A 20,217-nucleotide genomic window follows, 5' to 3' on the forward strand; every position below is an offset into this window, starting at 1 on the left:
AGTCTGACTTTGTACTTGGCACTCTCCTGGCTGCTTCTGCTTTGGGAGGTCCAGGGCCCTGACCATCGTTTTGCATGTCATCCTTAGGCAGCGACCTGGGAGACTTTATGGACTATGACCCAAATCTCCTGGATGACCCCCAGTGGCCTTGCGGCAAGCACAAACGAGTTCTGATCTTCCCTTCGTACATGGTGAGTAGCGGGAAGGGATGGAGGGTGAGCTGACCCCCTCAGCCTCCTCGGAGAGGTTCTTCCTGGAGTTGGGGGCTTGTTCAAACACTGTTCTGCCGGGTTCTTCTTAAGGACCCCCCAGTGTGGGGCACTCAGGGAGGGGCCAGCACCCGCCTTACATCCAGGATTCTGCCGGCACCTACGCTGCCTCAGGGGGCTTGGGAAGGCTGGGTTCCCCACGCCTGTGAAAGCTGCCAGCTCAGAGTGGAACTTCACCTGTGAGGTTACACATCCACCGACCCCACTGGGTAGGGGAGGACCAATCAGGCCCGTCATTGGCAGTGCTGAGTTCAAGTTCAGCTGTTTGGAGTTCGTGGTGATTGCAGGCCTCTGCACACACTCTGAGCAGACATTTGGCACCGGGCTCTGGATGACAGAATCATCTCCTGGGAAAGTGAAAGTAGGACAATGTGGGTGTTAAATGCAAAACCTTTCCTTGCTGTTTTTATTTCGCGGGCCCTTCCTGTTTTTCCCTTTGTGTAATTTTGGTTTCTGCTTTTGGCTGATCACCATTTCCCACCACTCTGGCCGCAGTTTCGCCAGTGGGGCCTGGCAGTGGGCAGACGTGCCCTGACTTGGAGGTGGGCAGAGCCTGGGTTGCTGTGGGAGCCAGGCTTTCAGGGAAACCAGCTGGGCCAGGCCTGCCACACACGCCAGCAGGTAGACAGGACTGACCCAGGGTGCCCCCACCGCCCCCTGCCAGGCCTGGACGGGGCGGGCGCAGCTGAAAGCGTCCTGGTCTGCTTCCCTTGCTGTCGTCAGAAGCCCTGGCCTCAGGAGTGAGCAGAGGGTCCTTTTTCTGTTCTAGGCTCTTGTGTCTGCAGAAGCCAAAGCAGGACCCCACCTCATGCACTCAGCGGGCACCTGAGCACTCACTTTAAGCTTAGAGTTCCCGGCACTGGGGCTCCGCCTCCAACCCTTCTCCCTGCGGAGCACTTGGCAAGTGGCTAAAATCACACCGGGCAGAACTCAGACCCTCGCCGGTTATTTTCAACCTACACCCGCTTGTAATGTGGCAGACAGTTCAGAGAGCATTCTAGAATGCCGCACTGAGTCAGAATGAATTGCCCAAGGCTTTTCATGTAAAACTGCCCCGACTGCTCTACTCCTGCCTCTCCCATCCTAACACAGAAAGCAGGACCAGAGCCACGTGAAGTTATTTTCTTCCACCCTATGACCTGTTAGACTATTTACTTCTTTCTAAAAACCAGGGCTTATCCATATAAGCCTGCACTTAGTAAGCATCCGATAAATGACCAGAGTCCTTGCGCTGGTGTCATGCAGGGGGCAACTGAAAGACGGGGACTCGTGCAGCAGTAAGAATTCTTCCTGTTGTTCACTGCTTTATTTGTTAAAGTTCACTGCATTTATTAATTCAGGCAGGAAACCGTGGCTCAGGGAGTCTGAGTGGGGCTGTCACAGTTGACAGACAGGAAGTTAGGGGCTGAGGCTAAAACTCGGCTCAGTCCTCTTCCTACCGCACCCCCGAATCCACATCCCTCAGCCATCGTGTCAGTGGCAGTGGCAGAACCCCCGACCTCAAGGTACGATGTGAAAATGATCTCTGGGCCAACAGGTTAACAGATTTCTGGGTAACCAGGAGACTCAGAAGGGGCACTGTTTTTAATTGGCGTTGGGGTTTGGCAGGGAGCTCCTCTGTAGACACGCTCTGTCTGGTGGTAACATTGACCTCTCCAGAAGGTGTCTGGCCTGTGCCAGCCCTGATTTTTTTTCCCCCTTTCTTTAAATGATTTAATTGTGAGCGTCGAGGTTCTGGGCTGTGGTCTCCGTGTGCGTGCCTGGGCGCACGGATCATTTTCCCTCCTCGGACAGTGCGCTGTGTGACCTGCCCAGCGAGCGTGTATGTCCCACCCTCCTCGTTTTATGGTCCCAAGTGGGTCATTTTTCAGTTCACCACACTGAATCTGTAGCCTGTGCTTGCTGTGATTGGCCGTTTGTTAGATGATGAAATTGCTCATGAACTGCATTTGCCTGGTCAGCTCCATAAGACCTACATCTCCTTCTATGCTGGCCACAGATACTGGTACTTTGATAAATGGCGAGTTACAAAGAGCCTCAGACTGGTTCCGGGGGGACTGCCTGTCTAGAAGCAGACATGGATTTTAGGGCTATTTCATGTGCATTTTTGCATTGAACTTGCGGGAGTAAGAGTGGGGGGTTTGGTTTTGGTTTGTTTGCTTTATTTTGTGTGTTGGGTAACAGGTATAGGATTTGTCCATCCAGCCAGTGTTGACTGAGGCCCTACTATGTGCCAGGCCAGGTGCTTCCTTATATGTTGGAGGACAAATCAGTCACAACCCCCATTCTCCTCAACCTTACAGTGAGCGGAGAAGTCAGACCGAACAGCAGACAAGTCACTCCGGTGCAGAGGCTGAGGGAGGAGCCTCTTAGGAAAGTGGTGGACCTGCCAGGGAGGGGTGGAGGCTGGAGGCAGGTCTCAAGGAAGGCCCCCCTGAGGAAATGGCATCAAAAGTGAATGCCGAGGGGTGAGAAGGAGCAGTCCTGCCAAGCCTTAGGAGGAACACCCACGTGCATGAGTGTGCAAGAGGTTGACTTTGTGTAAAACAGGTATTTATAAGAGTGACAGTCCCTTCCCTTTAAACACACATGCACACATGCATGCACAGGTGGGGCAGTCCATGGAACGATGATCATGGCACTCTCTCCGCTAACCTGACCCCGTGCACAGGGCGCTGCACTTGTTAATAGGTGCTGGCTACCAAGGTGGACAGAGGGAGCTGTAGGGTCACCTGGCCCAGGCCGTCCAAGGCCCTCTTTCAGCGAATGGGGCACATCTTGGCCTGTGGATGGGTGGGAGTCGCTCCCCCCAGACAGATCCCGCTTGGAGCCTTCCTGCTGCTCGGTGAACCCTCGTCATCGTGGGCAGGGCACCCCTGTAGGCAGATGTCAGCCCTGGCAGAAGCCTGTGCAGCCCCCCTCCGGCGCCCCTCTCCCAGGCTCCCAGAAAACTGTCACCAAAGATTAGTTTTGCCTCTTCTGGACCTTCGTATAAACAGAACCATAGACTATATGCCTTTTTTTTTTTAATCCGTCATTTTTCATACAACTTAGTATCTGTGAGTTTCACTCATGTTGCCAGTGTCAGTAGTTTGTTTTTTTGTGTTTTTTTGTTTTTAATTGCTAAGCAGGCTTGCACTGTCTGGATATACCCTCACTTGTTTTATCTTTTCTCCTGTTGGTGGACGTTTACGTTGTTTCCAGTTTAGGGGTGTTAGGAACATTCTTGTGCAAGTCCTTTTGTGGACATACATTTCCATCTCTCTTGGGCAAATACCTACGAGTGGGCTTTCTGAGTCACAGTGGAGGTGACGTTAACCAGCCAGGATGTAGTTGAATGTGTATTTTTGTTCTTGTTTGTTCTCGGTATAAGATAAAAAGGCCACTCAGTGCTACCGTTGGGACGTGCCCTAAAGTCGGAGAGTTCCAGGGGTGAACGTTTCCACGAGGCTCAGAAAGAAGCCTGGTATGACCAAGTGGAAGCAGCACCCCCTTGAAACGGGCCTTGCGTTCGTAGTTACAGTTCGTATTTTTTTAACTTTGATCCAAGCAAGTCAGTCCCCAGATTAGCCACCATGAAGGGGCCAAGGAGAGGTTTTGAACCAGAAAAAAAAATTCCTAGGGCAGGTATGGAAATCAAATGGCAACTGCCCCCGTGGTTTTGGTCTTCAAGTTTCTAGAAGGTGACCACACACCCTGAAAACGTGTCACGCCTCCTGGCTACGTGCAGGTTCCTGTAGGTCGTCAGCTTAATGATGGTTTCCCTGTGCGGGGAGGGGGCGGGTGGCCTCGTCGAGACCGTGCTTCCTGCTCTGCGCCTCCTGGCTTGTCATTAAAGTCTCACTGGAGACTGGTTATTTGTCATTGGAACCTAGCAGCAAAGTTGGTAGTGTTTCCCCCCCTCCTGGGTGTGGAGACCAATTAAGAGGAGACAGTAAGTAACAGAGCTGAGATAATGCCAACAAAATTAATGTTCTTTGAGTGGATTTCCTTTTCCTTCTGGGGGAGAAATCCGTCTGGAACTATTTTAATGTCAAAAAAAAAAAAAAAAAAAAGCTGACGAACCACCTTTGTGATACCTGTAGGTACCTAAACCTCAGGGGACGGCTCTTGGATTGATCTCCAAGATCTTTTATTTACTTAATATTACAATCTAAGTACTCGTGGAAAAGCCCCTCCTTCCACCTCCGCCTCTCCCCAGGGTTGTGGGACCGTCCCTCAGAACGTAGTTTTTCGGGACGGTGGGAGATGCTGAGCAGGAGGAAACAGAAGACTTGGTAAAAGGAGGACTAATCCAGCCTTGTAGGCACCTCTGCTTTCTCACCATATTTCCTTCTCACTGAAAGCCGTCTGGGTGCTGGAGGCACTTAACCTGTCTGCAGGGGGATTTACGGAGAAGCTAAAGCAGCTGGAGCCCCGGGGGTCCCTCCCTTGCAGGGCTCTTTCCAGGCCCTCAGGTGTCCAGGTGCCTGGAGCTCACTGAACGTGGGGGACCCTCTCTAAGAAAAGTAATTCAACATTACAAAAACACCAGTGCTGCCCCTCTCAGGAGACTTGAAGGGGCCCTGGAACTTCCCTAGCTCCTTGGAATGTCTGCCAGGCGCCTGCACAAACGCTGAGCAGTGGCTCTTTGAGGCCTGCCAGCTTTTGATGTAAGTGTTAAAAATCCAGTGCCTATTGCATCGTGGTGGGTTTTGTTTACTGTTTAAGGGTTTGGGTTTTGGTTTTGGGGGGAGAGTGCAGGGGTTTTGGTAATAGCTTTATTGGATATAATTCATGTATCGTACAACTCACCTCTTTAAAGTGTACAATTCAGTGGTTTTTAGTTATTCACGGAATTTTGCAACCATCACCACAGTCAATTTCAGGACATTCTCATCATCCTTAAAAGAGGCTCCTGCACCCTTCACTCCCCGCCCTCTAAGCCCTGGGCAACCACTGCTGTACTTTCTGTCTCTGGGGACTTGCCTGTTGCGGACGTTTCATGAAGATCATACACTATGTGGTCTTTTGTGCCTCCGGCCTCCTTTACTTAGCATAAAGTTTTCAGGGTTCATCCATGTGGTGTGTGCATCATTACTCAGTTTTTCTTAAATCTTTATTTTTCTTGTAAAAATAATACAAAACATTGCTTTACATTTCATCCAAGGTGCTGCAGCATCTGCTCCCTTTCTGTGTTTGTCTCAGATTTTTGATTGTCATTTGGTGATTTTTAACCCGACACTGTATACACAGCTTCTGCTCTGAGGCCCCCCCTTAGCGTGTATTTAAAGGTCCATCCAAATTCTGTCTGGGTGAGTGTGACCTCGGGGCCACATCCACCCAGCGTCATCACAGGTAGGGGGAGACACTACTCCAGAAGTCTCTGTAGTACCACATAAATTTTTGACACATATTTGAAACTGTGAACACAGGGTGGTGTAGTCCTGAAGCAAAGGTGGCTTTCCCTGTGTTCCTCTCTTCAGTCTGCAAACCATTTCATTTCAGCGAGGGCTGGAGAGCTGCCTCCCTAAGGGGAAGGGATGGAGGTTAGATCCAGGATGTGTCTGGAATCTGATGGGCAGAAATAGCAAAAAACGCAGCCCAGCCCCTGCTTATTCCCGTGTTTCCTTGTGATTTGCTGTCCTCTCAGGGAAGCAGTCGCGACAGTTTGTGGTTACACAGGTCCTGCGAGGGCCGCGGCTCTGCTTACCTCAGCAGGCAGGGGGCCACTTCCAGGGCCCAGGAAGCTCGGGGCCCTGATGGACGGACAGCAAGTGCGGGGAAGCAGGGGCGCCCCAGTGTGCGGCCGCTGGTGGTGCCAGAGGGGGCTGCAGACCTCACTGCCTCCCACCCCTCCCCCGTCTCACAGGCCCGGAAAGCCAGGCTCGGAGATGCTGCGTGCCTGCCCCCGGGCGCCCTGCTGCTCCCGGGTTACAGGTAGCCCTGTGGTTGGAACCTGGCTCCTCCTTTGGAATGTTCCTGCCCCCCGGGGGCTCCTCTGACCCCAAGAGGTGCAGTAGCAGAGTCTAAGGCAAGCGCACATCTGTTTAGAGCTGCTCTAAGAGTTCCCAGGGAGATGTGGAGGCCCAGAGGTGAGGGCAGGAGGAAGCAGAGCCTTACCAGCCCCCAAATGGAAGCAGTTTTCCTGTTGTTTCTGTGCAATCAGACCAGCAGCCTGCTAGCTCTGAGCCCCTCCTTCTCCAGCATCGTCAGCAGGGTGCGTGTACCCCCCACCCCACACACACAGCTGCTGCCTCCCTGTCCCCTTGCTTGCTCCCACCCCCTCCTGTTGTGCCCCCACCCCACCCGTAGCAGCCTTCACTAGGGCATCGAACTGAGGCCCAAGTTCAGCTCTGTGGAGGCTCCCTCCCTTGTCCTGTGATGAGTCAAGATTTCGTTTGTTTTTGTAAAAAGCAAAGGGTGTCTCAGCGTCTCTGCCATAGATGTGGTGGGCTCTTCCAGCAGGATAACTCGGTTGTGGTTGTGGGCTTACCAATGGGACACGTGACGTCAGCCCCCAGGCTGGGCCATCCTGACTCTGCCTCCGTCTCCCACCTGGCAGGCCAGCTAGGGCTCCCTTCTGAACTGCGTCTCCCGGGATGGTCTCCTCCTCCCAGCTGACTCTGTCATCTCCTTTTTGCAGCTGTGCACTCGCAGCCTCTCTGCGGCCAGGCAGCTGCAAGAAAGTGCATTTTACGTGCTCTTGCCCCCTCTGCAAATCACAGGCACAGAGGACGGAGCTGCCTGTCTCTCACGCAGCCTGGCCCAGCTGTGGGCCACCGCTGGTGCTGCCAAGAGCCCTGCATCTAGCGAATCCCGGGGCCTGGAATTTGGTGGCGCTGAAAACAGTGGTCAGTCTGTCCCAGACCAGGAGGGGACCAAAGTTTGTTTATTAGCACTTTGGTGCATAGGAACATGTATGCATTGGCAAAACCCAGGCCTTGCGAGTCTTTATAAACCATGCAAGTAGACTGATGGGGGAGCTAGAACAAAGCTTGGGTCTCCCTTTTAATTCATTCTCTCAAGCCAGAACGAACGAGCCACCCAGTACTGCCTCCTCAGCTCACCCCCGTCGCTGGAAAGAGGACAACCGTCTCTTGCCAGATACTGAGTGGCAAAACTGTGGTTTAAACACAGGGGGTTTGGCTCCAGAGTCTGGATCTTCCCCACTGAGCTGCAGCTCAGAGCAGCAGAGGTGAAAGCACAACTGAAGGAGAGCCGTCTCAACAGGACAGGAGACATGTGGGAAGTACGCCCTCAGACCAGGGCCTTATCCCACGTGCCCCCAGTGAGGTTCTGTGGCAATCGTGGTAAACGCCATCAAGGAAAACAGCGTGTGTGTCAGTTAGCGGTTCGGCTATGGAGCACAGCATCCACTCACGCTAGTTTAAGAAGAAAGGGATCCAACACAGGGCACCAGACAGCTTATGGAATCACTGGCGAGGCTAAGTTGGGATTTCAGGAATGATTACAAAATTATACTGCAGAACCAGGTCACCAGGGGAATCTGCACTGGCTGTCAGCCCTGGATGTGGCAGCACTGCCACCTCCATGGTCAGGAAGCCGCCACCGCTGCTGGCTCCAGATTCATGCTCCCCTGTTGTGGTCTACACCCGCAGAATGGACACCACGACTCTTGGTAGCAGAATCAACAGAAGCATAGCCTCTGCTTCAACTCTGCTCTCTGACACCAGTGCATCAGATAGGAAGAACTGGGGGCTGTACTGGGAATCCTAGCTGCAAAGGGGTCGGGAAGTACCACGAGGCATCCCGGAAGGGGACTGGATATCCATGCCGTAGTCTATATGAAGGTGAATCCCTGGGGTTTAGGTGAGTCCACCAGGGGATGATCCTACAGAAGTGGCCTTGCAAGCCAGGCAAGGAGGATCTGAGGCACATGAAAGTCACCTGGGCCAAGAGCAGGGCCCCACCCTCAGACACCGACTCAGCGGGACTGGAGCAGAGCCCAGTTTGCTGCCGTCTCCCCCCGCTGAGCTCTCGGTAAGATTCTCCAGTGTCCTTGAACATTCTGTTCTCTCTGTCTGATCTTCGAGATAAACCCATGAGGCGGCCTGTCAGGTATTCTTACCTCGTGCAGAGGAAGGTGAGGCTCAGGGAGGTTAGGCCACTTTCTCCAAGTCACCTGGCTCACTGGAGGCAGAGCCGCCGACCACCACCCAGCCCTTTCCACCTGCCAGCCTCCCGGAGCTGCTCGCCGCTGCTCCTAACCGCTGCTCCTTCAGTCTGATTAAGAACAGAAAAGCAGGAAAGCAGTGCTCCCCGCTCCCAAGCCCTGTCACCTCTCCGACCCTCTGTTTCTTCATCTATAAGGTGAGGTGGTTGGAAAACACTTGCAAACTTCTCTTTTGGCAGCGGGAGCCTTCTTTCAAGAGAAGTGTTGCATGTATCCACGTTTAAGAAAGGAAAAAGCAGAGCTGCTGTGGTTGCCGCAGGGAGGGGTCCAGACACCCCCGACCCCACTTCCAGCCCCGGAATATCCTTGCTGGGGGACTCCTCAGGCTTTGGCCCCCAACAATAGCTGGTGACTCTTTGCTTGAACCTGCTCACGTCATTGCAAACCTTGTGACCTTCGTCTGCAGGGGAAGAACCGGAGGGGCTGTCTCTGGGAGGGCAGGAATGTTGAGGGGGGAGGAGGGGAGAAGGGGTGCAGGGAATTTAGGAAACAGAAGAACTGGCTGATTGGCCGGGGGTCCCAGCCTGAGGTGAGTATGTTAGATGTGGTCCCCGTTCTGCTGCTTGTTTCCCAAATGAAAAATCTTACATCCTGTTCAACCCGGGGGAGACATCTGAGACGACAGGCGCGTCTTGGAGGGCCGCCACAGAGAAGGCGTCCACTATCCTGGACCTCGGCAGTAAGTGGCCTTCACATCTGCGCAGCCCACCCTCTCTGCCCCGCAGAGCAGCACTGCACACCCACATGTGCCTGCACGTGTCCACACGCTGGCGCTGCCCGGCTGCTCGCCAGCACTCCGTGGGTACACGTGGCAGCTACCAGAGCGGGCGTGTCCTGGACCAGCTGAGGAAGAGCCTTCCTGATGGGGCTGGAAGGACCAGGGCTCTGAGGAAGAAGTCGTGGCATTGCACCCGCCGAGTCCACTTCCACCCAGAAGTTGGGGACACTCTGAACAGGCTCGGTGGAATTGTGGGCGTTAAAGTAGCTGTGGTTTGCCTTTATTCACCAGAGAAGCAGAAAAGGTGCCATGAAGGTCAGTGTGGGTTTGGGCATGCAGGTGATGGCCTGCTCTTGGTTATAAAGGGACACCAGAGGCATTCCATGTGCCTCTTCTGAAATCATGTCCAACCAAGCGTCTTCAGAATGGGGCTGTTCACAGAAAACTACCAGCTTTTGTTGGAGTTGTTGAGGAAACCTTGGACATGTCTTCTGGAAAAGGCCAAGCCCTGGTCTGAGAAGAGGCTGGCAGCGGCCGGTGGTCTACGGGAACAGGCCTTCTCATCACAGACGGGTGGTTTCTTTGTTCCCTGGCTTTGTCTGACAAAGGTTATCGCCTGGGACCAGCCAGGAGAGGCATCACGCATCGTCGAGCCCTTGGAAGGTACACTGCTGAGGAGGTGGGGTGAGATTAACCTGGTGAGACCCGGCCAGAATGTGTGTAATCTCGAGTTGAAAGTGGGAGGCACAGAGGACCACGGGAGACCAGGTACACAGAGGGCTTGAGGAAGCCGGTCTCTACAGATGGATGGAATTAGGAAGGGGAAGGGGAAGGAGAGGACGAGGAGACTTGAGGGCCACGGGACTGTTAATTATAGCTAACATGATGTCCATACAATGGACTAATATCCAGCCTTCGAAACGGATATTAGGAGGGAGTCCTAACCCATGCTGCAACGTGGATGAATCTTGAGGACATTGTGTTCAGTGAAATAAGCCAGACACACAAGGACAAATACCATGTGATCCCACTTGTACGAGGTGCCCGGAGTAGTCAAACTCAGAGAGACAGAAAGTAGAGCGGTGGTTTCCAGGCTGAGCTGGGGGGAGGGAATGCACAGTTTCAGGTTTGCAAGGTGATAAGAGTTCTGGAGATGGACGATGATAGTTGTGCAACATGGTGAATGTACTTCATGCCACTGAAGTGCACACTTAAAAACAGTTAAATTGGTAAGTTTCATGTTATGTATATTTTCCCTCGTTTAAAAAAGAAATTCAAAAAACAACAGCTAACATTTATTGAGCACTTGCTATATTCTAAGCACCGTCCAGAGCACTTCTCACGTATTTCTTGATATAGCCATATGAGGTGGGCGTTGTTACTGTTTTCGTTTTACAGACGTGGAATCTGACATTTAGGGTCATTAAATTTACCTCCTACAGTCAGATGACTAGTGATGGTCTGGTGAAGATTGTACCCAGATCTGTGCGAGTCCAGATCACACGCTGTGTGAATGTCGGACTGAAACGCAGGCACTCAAAGAGGGACTCACCTCCCTGCAGGCACCGACTCCTGATGGTCCGGAGGCTGGGGTTTCTAAACGCTGCTGGGCCCTGCTGATAGCAGGGGTTAGGTTCCCCGTTGCTGGCGGTGTTGGAAGCTGGCTATAACTTGCTCAGGATTATTATACATGACCCTTCTTCTAAGAGTGACCCGTGTCACCCAATCTGTTACAGACCACTGTCATCGACTATGTGAAGCCCTCAGATCTCAAGAAGGACATGAATGAGACCTTCAAGGAGAAGTTCCCTCACATTAAGTTAACACTCAGCAAAATAAGGAGGTACGTGAGAATGGGCACCCACTCGAACTTTCCCCCAGTCCCCCCTCCCGGCAAGCACCAAGCTCATGCTTTGTACGATGGGTCTCTCCGTTGTTCTGGGGAAATGAAATATGGTCACCTTCAGCAAAAAGAGGCTCATCCGATGCTGGCTGACCACTGCCTGGATGGGAGAGAGCCCTGGGAGCCAGGACGGAGGTGGCGCCCTTGACATGAGCTGACAGTCGGATATGGTGGGGAGAGGTACCTGTGGCTCACAGTTGAGTAAGGTTTATGTCATGGAAAGCTCAGAATAGGGAACATTTGGTTCCCTGCTCTCTCTCAAGTGCAGGCAAAACAAAAGAGTTGGCATCACAGAGTTTGGGAAGATAACTCTTTACCCACGGTCGTCCACCCAGAGGTGACAGCCAAGCCCTATCTGGAAGCAGTCAGCAAACAGCCAAAGCAAAATCAGGCCTGAATCTCCCCTGCGGCTGACTGGGTCGACCCAGTGGTGACCCACATCTGCCGGCCCAGGATTCAGGAGGACCGGCCTTGCTGGGCTGGAGAGAGGCTGCCTTGGGTTGCGGGGTCTGTGTGCCAAGACAGCAGGCTTTCATTGGGGGGGGGGGGGGGTGGTACTGGAGGCTAGACTACACACACCGTGTGGGAATACACAGCATCATTCACACGTGTACGCATCCCGATACTGATTTGATGCTGGTGTGCTCCGAGCCAAAGAGGTGAGAAGAGTTAAGTGTTCGCACTTTGTCCGTCGGCCGGGCAGCTCTCCTAAGCAGACGGGTTGCTGTGCCCTTAGCCTGAGCCCGCTTCTGCCATAGTCAGTGCCTGTAACGGACGCCCAGCAGAGCTGATACCAAGTGCCTTGCTTGTCTCAGTAACTGTCTCTCTGGAACGACCTTGGTTTCCCACTGTCACTTTGGACGCTTCTGCTCCCAGTTTCCAGACCCTCAGGGATCCGCTTGGGTTCAGCTTGGTCCCGTGTCAACAGGGTCTGTACAGCTCGGGAAGGGTCCGAAGCCCCAGCGACTTGAGTCTGCTGGCCGCGTATAGGATGATGTGCTCACCTGTAGGGACAGAATCCCATTCCACGTCGCCCTTCTGGGAATGAGAAAGAGGATGCTGTCAGGACGGGCCAGTCTTTTCCTTTGGGGCCCCCCGAGACTCCGGGTTCTAACAGGACTCCTCCCTCCTTCTGCCTTTCTAGCCTAAAGCGAGAGATGCGGAAGCTCGCCCAGGAGGACTGTGGCTTCGAGGAGCCCACGGTGGCCATGGCCTTTGTCTACTTTGAGAAGCTTGCCCTCAAGGGAAAGCTCAACAAACAGAACCGGAAGCTTTGTGCCGGGGCATGTGTGCTCTTAGCAGCCAAAATTGGAAGCGACCTCAAGAAACACGAAGTCAAGCATTTAATTGACGTAAGTGGGCTGAGTCCTGATGGCTGGGGGAGCACGCGCTCTGAGTCAGCGTTGGTCTCTCAGAAGAGCCTGGTCGGTGACCCTGCCTGGGAGACGTCTGATCCTTGGTACCGCTGAGGGACCAGGGCTGTGAGGTCGGCCCTTCTGCAGTGGACATCAGGCCCCACATCTCAGGCTGTCTTAGAACAGAGGGAGGAGCCACACTGACGAGACCAAAGGTCCCCAGGATTGGGTCTGGCCATAAAAGTCCATTTTCAGGCACCACAAGGGGTGAGCTTATCCTGAAAGCCACAGAAGCCACTTCAATGGCCAGGGGTCTTGTGGACGGTGTGACCCACAAAGTGCCCATCAGTCACAGGCTGCCTCCTCTTTTAGGGAAGGGCATGGGTTTGACTGAGTGCTATCTCTTTTCTTTTAAAGTAGAGCCCCATCAAAACAAGGAAACACTGATCTTCCTGGATGAATGTATGAATGCCCATCTTAAAATTCAGTCTATTCATAGGAAATCTGAGGTACAGTAAAGCTAATCAGGAGACAGTTGCCGCTGCAAAGACAGTTTCTTAGTCCCATTTCTCAAGAGGAGAGGTGTCTTAGCTCAGCTGCCATGACCAAAGACCACAGCCTGGGCGGCTTAAACAATGGACACTGAGCAGTCATGCAGGCTGGGAAGCCCGAGACCAAAGTGCCGGCTGCTTCGGTTCCTGGTGAGAGCCCTCTCCCTGGCTTGGAGATGGGCGCCTTCTCGCTGTGTCCCCCCATGGCTCGGGGTTGGGGGTGCGGGGAGCAGGCAAGCTCCCTGGTCTCTTCTTACAAGGACACTGATCACATCAGGAGGACCCCCACCCGCTTCAGCTCCTCTAAACCTCATCACCTCTAAAAGGCCCCACCTCCTAGCACCATCACACCGGAGGACAGGACATCAGCATACGAATTTTGGGGTGACACATTCAGTCCATAAAGGGGAGGGCACACCACACCACCAGGGCCTTGTGAGGAAGCAAGGAGAGATCAGAACTGAGGCCAGGAGATTTTGCTGTGGTTTCCGCAGGAAGGAACAGGCGAGGCAGGGCAAGCAGGCTTAGGACTGGCTGGTTGGGATTGTTTCCGTGGGCTCCAGGGCACAGGGCTGTCCCTACATGTCTGGGACCTGGCCTTGGTGACTAGGGCAGGTAGATGGCGGCTCAGAGTGTGACAGCCAGTTGAAGAGGTGGCTGGGTGTGGGCTCTGGATTGGTTAGTTTGTATGTGAAAGGTGCACCCACGGGCGAGTTGTCCACTCTCCCTAGGAGCCAGCTAACCCTGGGAGGGGCAGTGCCTCCAGGGTCGGCAAGGTCCCAAAATGTCAAAGCCTCAGAATACGGAAAATAAAAGACCTGGTTAGTGCAATGCCCCGCCTGTCTAGCTGCGTGGCCGTCTTCAGTGCCAAAGGAGCAGCAGCAGAGAGGGCGCTAATGGAGGTGCTCCCACCTAAGAAAGAGTATGCTTTTTAAAAAATTTACCATTTTAATTATTTTAAGCATACAGTTCAGTGGTATTAAGAACATTCATAATGTTTTGCAACTATCACCACCGTCCATCTCCAGAACTCTTCATCTTGCAAAACTGGAACTCTGTCCCCATTGAACAATAACTCCCCATTCCCTGTCCCCAGCCCCTGGCAACCAACCAGTCTACTCTCTGAATCTGACTACTCTGACCTCATATAAGCGGAATCATGCAGTATTTGTCCTTTTGCGACTGACTCATCTCATTTTGCATAATGTCTTTGACGTTCATCCACGTTGTAACGTGTCGGAATTTCCTTCCTTTTTAAGGCCGAATAACATTCCATGGTGTATATATGCCACATTTTGTTTATCCATCCATCCATCCACGGAAGAAAGAGTATTCTTTAGGTCAGGGCTTTACTGGTTATAAGAAATGGTACAAAATCATCTAGCTAGTGCAGTAAACGCTCTTAGGAACGTGGAGGTGATCTCTGGATGCCAAATCTGAAGTGAGGATCAGTAGGTTTACATAGAGAGGAGCTGAACTAATGCTACTTGTAATCCCTGCAAGTATGATGTTACACATATTTAGTCATAGTTGAGAAATGTATTATCCAGCAATGCTCACAGTCGTAATGCAGAATGTAAGGGTAACAATTTGACAAGCCTTTTGCGATAGCAATTAACTGAACGTAAGATCCTGTCCCACTGATAATCCGAATGCAGTCACCAACTGCTCTGGCATTGAGATTTTTAAAAAATTAAGCCAAAAGCTGAGCTTAAGCCAAAGCAGAATGTACTCCAGCAAAAATGAGGCCTTCCCTACCCACCCTCACTCTGATGGTTCTCCATTTCTGCCCCAGAAGCCCCTACAGCTGGGAGGACCAAGAGGCAGTGCAGGAGGGGGAGCCCCTGGGCGTGGGCTCCGCCCATTCAGGTACATACGAGCCGTGAGCCGCTCTGAAAGTGAGGTGGCCTCACCAGGGCTTGGTCCTCGTGCGTAAAATGAAAGGGCCAAATTGCATACAACCAGCTCACCCAGCCCTGAGCTTACCACGTGGTTACTGTTGTAGATGACCTGCTGTCTTTTTCGTCTTGCCTCTAAGCTTGAGTAACCTCATGTAGCAGGTAGAGCTCGAGTCTCAGCTGCACCTGAATCTCAGCATCGCAATTCACTGCCCACGTCACCTTAGACAGATGATGCTACCTCTTGACCCTGTTTTCTCGTCTGTAAGCTAGAGGTAAACATAACACTGACCTTGTAAGACAGATGAGCGATTAAGTGAAGTCGCGGGATGTATGTCAGGTAGACTGCAGGTCCTCAGTGGGGTACGACTCCCCCTCCACCAGGACTGAGGGCAGGAAGCACGCCAATGCCCCCCTTTCCTCCTCCACAGTCTTGCCCATCACGGGTTTCTCTGGAAACACTCACCGGCTGATGGATACAGAGGTTACACGTGGGGAGAAAAAACCTAGGATTTTTATCTCAAAGCTAAAAAGCTTCTGATTTTAATTCTGTTGCAGAAACTGGAAGAGAAGTTCCGGCTGAACAGACGAGAACTGATTGCCTTTGAATTCCCGGTGTTGGTGGCCTTGGAATTTGCCCTTCATCTGCCAGAGCACGAAGTCATGCCCCATTACAGACGCCTGGTCCAGAGTTCCTAGCACAGGCCTCCGAGGAGGGCCAGGGGCCACTTCCTCTGGGCGCGGGCAAGCAGCACTTACTGCTGGAAAGGCAAAAATAGAACTCGGCTGACCAAACGTTTTTCCTCTCGACATGTTTTTGTGTAGACGCAGTACCGGGAGCTTTTCAGGGAGTCTTGTGTCTGGCCAGCAGAGATGAGCCGTGAACTGTTTACTGCTCAGCAAGGAACGGGAGCCCCGTGCAGAAGACCACTCTCCCAGCTCTCCGCGAGCAAGACTTCCTCGCTGTCCCCACCCCGGGCTTCCTCGCGGCCACACGCAGGCCTTGCAGGCTTGTCCCCGGGTCTTCTCTCCAGATCCATTCCAACCCAGAGCGTGAAGCCCTAGAGCAGAGGAGGGGAAGGGAATTTGCAGAAGTTGGAGGAGAGCTTCTGGAAGATACGCTCCCTATGTCAAAAGAGCGTGCCAATTTATTTTTGTATCCGCTGTTGGAAGTGCACTTTCCCCTGGGGCGTGTGGATGAGCAAGTGTGCGAATGTGTGTGTCTGAGAGAGGCCACGTCAGCCTGCCACCCCCAAGGCCAGCCCCACCCTCTACAGAGAGACCTCAGCCTGGGGTCTGGGGCCAGGCTGACCTTCGGCAATTATTTCTAGACAATCTCTGGATAAGCACCACTCTCTGCATAACCTCCTCTGCCCTTAGCAAATGCCATTGTTTCTGTTACTGCTCCTACTGCCACCAACGGGGCAGAGACCAGCTCTCACGGGCGGACACAGCAGGGAACTCTGTCCCTTTCCGCTGTCACGCCCTGTGCATCCAGCGCACCTGCGCACTTTCCCCACTGTGGAGACACTGGCTGGGCTCGTGGTGTGTATTCCTGTGCTCTATGTTAGAGCGCACCATAGGCACATTTATTGTGCTGGAGATATACATATATATATATATATAAAAAGTGTTTTATAAAAATCCAGAATAGGGGTAAGACGCATGATTGGTGTTTTGAGGCTTTTGACAGCTGGGACAAACTGTGTCTTGAGCCGAGGTTGAAAGGCAGTGACTCACCATCACCACGTCCTCAGGGCTGTTAGTGCAGAGTTCTCATTGTAACTTGTACCGACTCACTGGGACCACCCGTACGGAGGCACCTCACCGCGCTGCCACCTCGTAGCTGCAAGACAGCGGTGCCCGCTGGGGTTCACCTGATTGAAGGAAGCCTGTGGCCCCTGTAAAAAGAGAATTAAAAGATTTTATTGTTTCTGTGTACCTGGCTGAGTCTGTGTTGACACGGAAGTCTCACCAGTCACCCCTTGCCCTGCATTACAGATCATCTGCCACCGGCCCCACCTCAATTTTACACACAGATTCGGAGCTTCTCACATTACCCCAGAGAGAGGGCAGCGGGGGAACCGAGTGTGTACCTGGCTGTAGGCAGCAGAGCCTGAAAGAACCCGACAGTCACACAGGTTGGAGGAATTCACAGGGTGGCCGGGGAGAGAGCCAACGGGGCTCTCGCCTTCTCTGTAGTGGATGGAGTTTAGTCCAACATATCTTGCTAACACACTTCCTTGGCTGGATTCATCTCTTTGGCTCGCTAGATCAATTCAGATTGAGGAGGCACCTACTGTTCTTGAGGTAAACTGGGAGGGAAACACAAAGTGTTAACAACGTCTCCATCACCCAGATTACAGCGTGTCCTTAAGCTTCCTCTGCAGGTATCTGTCGCCTGCAGCTTCCTGGTGAGTGCCTGGCTGGTGGAAAGCCTTTCTGAGAAGTGAGGCCATAGGTACCTAGAAATTACCTGCAGAGCTCCCTGCCGTCTGTCTGCCTCGAGTCTCCTGCCAAGCTCGGGGTCATTCAATGGGTGACACAGGCCACTGGCCCAGATGTGGGGACGCCAGCATCCTGCATCTTAAAATCAGGCTGATGTTCTTGGGTTTGGGGCAGTTTGGTTTTTAGCCTTTATGAGGTGGACTTAAGAAACTGTGTCCATTTTTTTTTAAGACTTACTGTAATTTAAAGGTCTGTTTTGACCTGTGGGTTCGTTAAGTGGGGAGTTTTACTGGTTTTAATTTAGTTGGGAGGGGGGCTGAGAATGAAAGATTTTGTCCAGAGGTTTCCTTTTCTCCTGTCCACAACATGAGCTTTCTAAAGGCAAAGTGTGAGGTGGAAGCTGGGGGACTGCAGTCACTCCCAGGGCCTCCCTGTTGCTTCCCCAGCCTTGGCCTTTGGCAAGGAGTATCCGAGGCAGCCGAGCCTGTGTGGGAAGAAGGCAGCCCCTCAGCAGACTGTTCTAGAAGGCCCCGAGGGTCTGCCCTTCCACTCTCTACCGCAGCGGGCAGGTTTGGGCCCCTTGCAAGCCTCACCCCCCCCCCCAGGGCTGCCTGGACCCTCTGCAGCTCTCCCCGAGCACGGAGGTCTGGGAAGCCCAGCAAAGCCACGGCTCTCCCAGACTGGCCTGGCGAACCTGACCGTGAAGTCGGCTTAGAGATAGAAACCAAAGGCATGGATGGTCTGGCACAGCCACCCAGCCCCAGAGCAGTGGGCCCACTGCATGCCCTGCCCAGGAACGGTCGGTCCCCCGCCCCCCCAGAGGCCTTGGGGTCTCAGCCCAGTGACATTTAGTAGAAGTCACTGCTTTCCCTTCTCCACCCCCCCATTCAAACCTTCATTAAAGCAAGAAATCCACAATAAATGCAAAGCTGTTTTCCTTGGCTTTCTTTTTTCCTGATCAAATATTCCTCTATTCTTTCCATCCTTCACCCAGCAGGCCCACAGGCCCTGCTGTGCTGCTGCGGGAGCAGGGCGCTGGAGGTGCCTGTCCCTTCTCCCCCCACAGCAGGCGGGACCGCTGACTGCCCCTGCTGCTGAAGCCCTTATCTCTCTCGCAGACATTTCCGGCTCAGTGCTGACTGCCTGCCCTCCCCCTCCGCTCGCCCTGCCTGCTCCACAACTCATTGGCCCTGAAGCCTCGTCTCCCTTGCGGTCTGCAGATGCACAGGGGCAGGCTGAACCACAGCACATTTGAGCAGGTAGTCTTGTGACCTGTGAGTTGTGTTCTTTGTCCAGTGATAGAAGAAATTCTTTAAGGAGAGAGGTTTGTGGGGGGAGCATCCCAGGGGCTCACCTCCACCAGGGACAGCCTGAGTTCATCTCCCAGGGGCTATTGGGACCGTTTGGTTAAGGGCAGTGCTGGCCAGGTCACGGCAGGGCCAGGTCGAGCGCTGAGGGCCAGACAAGGGAAGAAACATCAAGGCTGTAAATCTGGAGTCACATATTGTCAACGCCAACTTAAAAGCGGCTTCCAGGAGTGCAACTGCGAGGCAGAGCAAGGCAAAATCCATAAAAGAAACATAGTAGTCAAAGGGAATGGTCCTCTTACTGCCAAAGGAACCCAAAGCAGAATGCAGGAGTGCTGGCTCAGAGAGCCCCCGCTGCGTCGAGGGCCATTCAGACTTCTTAATGTTCCAGAAAGCCTGCAAACACAAGGCTGGCTGAACCATGAAGACACACCTGGTGAGGATGGCGCTGGCCTCTAACTCGTCTCCCGCTACCATCGTCCTGCTCAGGGTGTGGTCTGAGGACTAGCAGATCAGCTAACGGGCTTTGAGAAGTAAGCAGATGATCACAATGAAGAATAATACAGCTGGGGAGGGGTGTGGTCCACCAGCACTGGACCCATCTGTTCCTCATTGTGCGTGTGTGGCTTTTTGATGGTGGGGCAGAATGAGCACAAATTCCCTTTGCCCCCCTGCTCTGCGTGTTCCTCGGCTGCTGTCCCTCCTGTCAGTGCGTGACTAGGAAATGCATGTTTGTTTTGCTCTAAGGCTAAGCCAAGGACACCTGGGCAGGCCGTCAGCTGGTGGGGAAGCTCACATCACGGAGTGGATCCAAGGAATGGCTTAGGGATTAGGAGCTATCTGAGACTACGCGTGCCTCAGCCCCCAAACATCACATGCAGAACTCAGGTCCTTGTCACATGTGCCGAGAGGAACTTTCATGGTTATTAACTGCCACTCTAGACCACAGGGTTCAAGAGGGCCAGAACGGTATCCACCACGTATCCCCAGGCACCCAGCACAGTGCTTGGCACATGGGATTTACCAACTAAATACTGGTTGAGTCTCAGGAACCATCACAAAACCACCGCCACCCTGGGCGGATTGTCCTGTTTGCAGCTCTGAATCAATTCTCTCCTCAGGTCTCACCCTACAGACCACACCTCGCAAGTGTCCTTGCTCGCTGGCCGCCAGCCAGCTTCTGCCAAGAAACACTGAGAGGAAGTGGGAGTGGGATGGAAACCAGGTCCAGCCAAGTTTGGTCCACCGCCCAGTCCCCACCCATCCAAGGAGCCGCTAGCCCCGGGGTCTCACCACCTCTTCTTAGTCCCTTAACCTGTCCACACCTCCACAAATAGTCCCCTCACTGCCCCTATCGCAGGAGACACACAGCCAGTTGGCACAGCAGGACAGGGTGTCCCATCAAGCATGGGCTATCTGGGGCTGTCTGTGCATCCAAAGCATCCTGGGAAGCAGGAGGAATGGTCCCACGAGAGCATCAAGAATGAATGGAGGATGGGAGGGTAGAGCTTAGTGGCAGAGTGCATGCTTAGGGTCCTGGGTTCAATCCCCAGTACCTCCATTAATAAACAAACAAACAAACAAACCTAACA

General features: G+C 53.1%; 2 protein-coding genes across 3 annotated transcripts in view; one reads left to right on the top strand and one right to left on the bottom strand.

Annotated features, from left to right (window-relative positions):
- Positions 1-16,811, top strand: part of CABLES1 (Cdk5 and Abl enzyme substrate 1) — an 89,714-nt gene extending 72,903 nt beyond the window's left edge. The window contains exons 7-10 of one of the 2 annotated variants that reach the window (XM_074352138.1): positions 88-191; positions 10,900-11,006; positions 12,211-12,418; positions 15,696-16,811. In XM_074352138.1, the coding sequence (XP_074208239.1) occupies positions 88-191; positions 10,900-11,006; positions 12,211-12,418; positions 15,696-15,935 (659 nt within the window). In that variant the 3' untranslated portion in view covers positions 15,936-16,811. Of the gene's footprint in view, positions 1-87; positions 192-10,899; positions 11,007-12,210; positions 12,419-15,428; positions 15,601-15,695 lie in introns of those variants that run through there. The other variant, XM_010958050.3, reaches the window with a different exon arrangement.
- TMEM241 (transmembrane protein 241) overlaps positions 15,793-20,217 on the bottom strand; it is a 94,091-nt gene continuing 89,666 nt past the window's right edge. The window contains exons 14-16 of the transcript XR_012502024.1: positions 16,967-17,185; positions 16,611-16,771; positions 15,793-15,931 (exon numbers count right to left, since the gene is read on the bottom strand). The gene's annotated coding sequence lies outside the window, so the exon portion shown is untranslated. The remainder of the gene's footprint in view (positions 15,932-16,610; positions 16,772-16,966; positions 17,186-20,217) is intronic.

Source organism: Camelus bactrianus, chromosome 24 (genome assembly GCF_048773025.1).
Source record: "Camelus bactrianus isolate YW-2024 breed Bactrian camel chromosome 24, ASM4877302v1, whole genome shotgun sequence".
Taxonomy (NCBI): Eukaryota; Metazoa; Chordata; class Mammalia; order Artiodactyla; family Camelidae; genus Camelus; species Camelus bactrianus.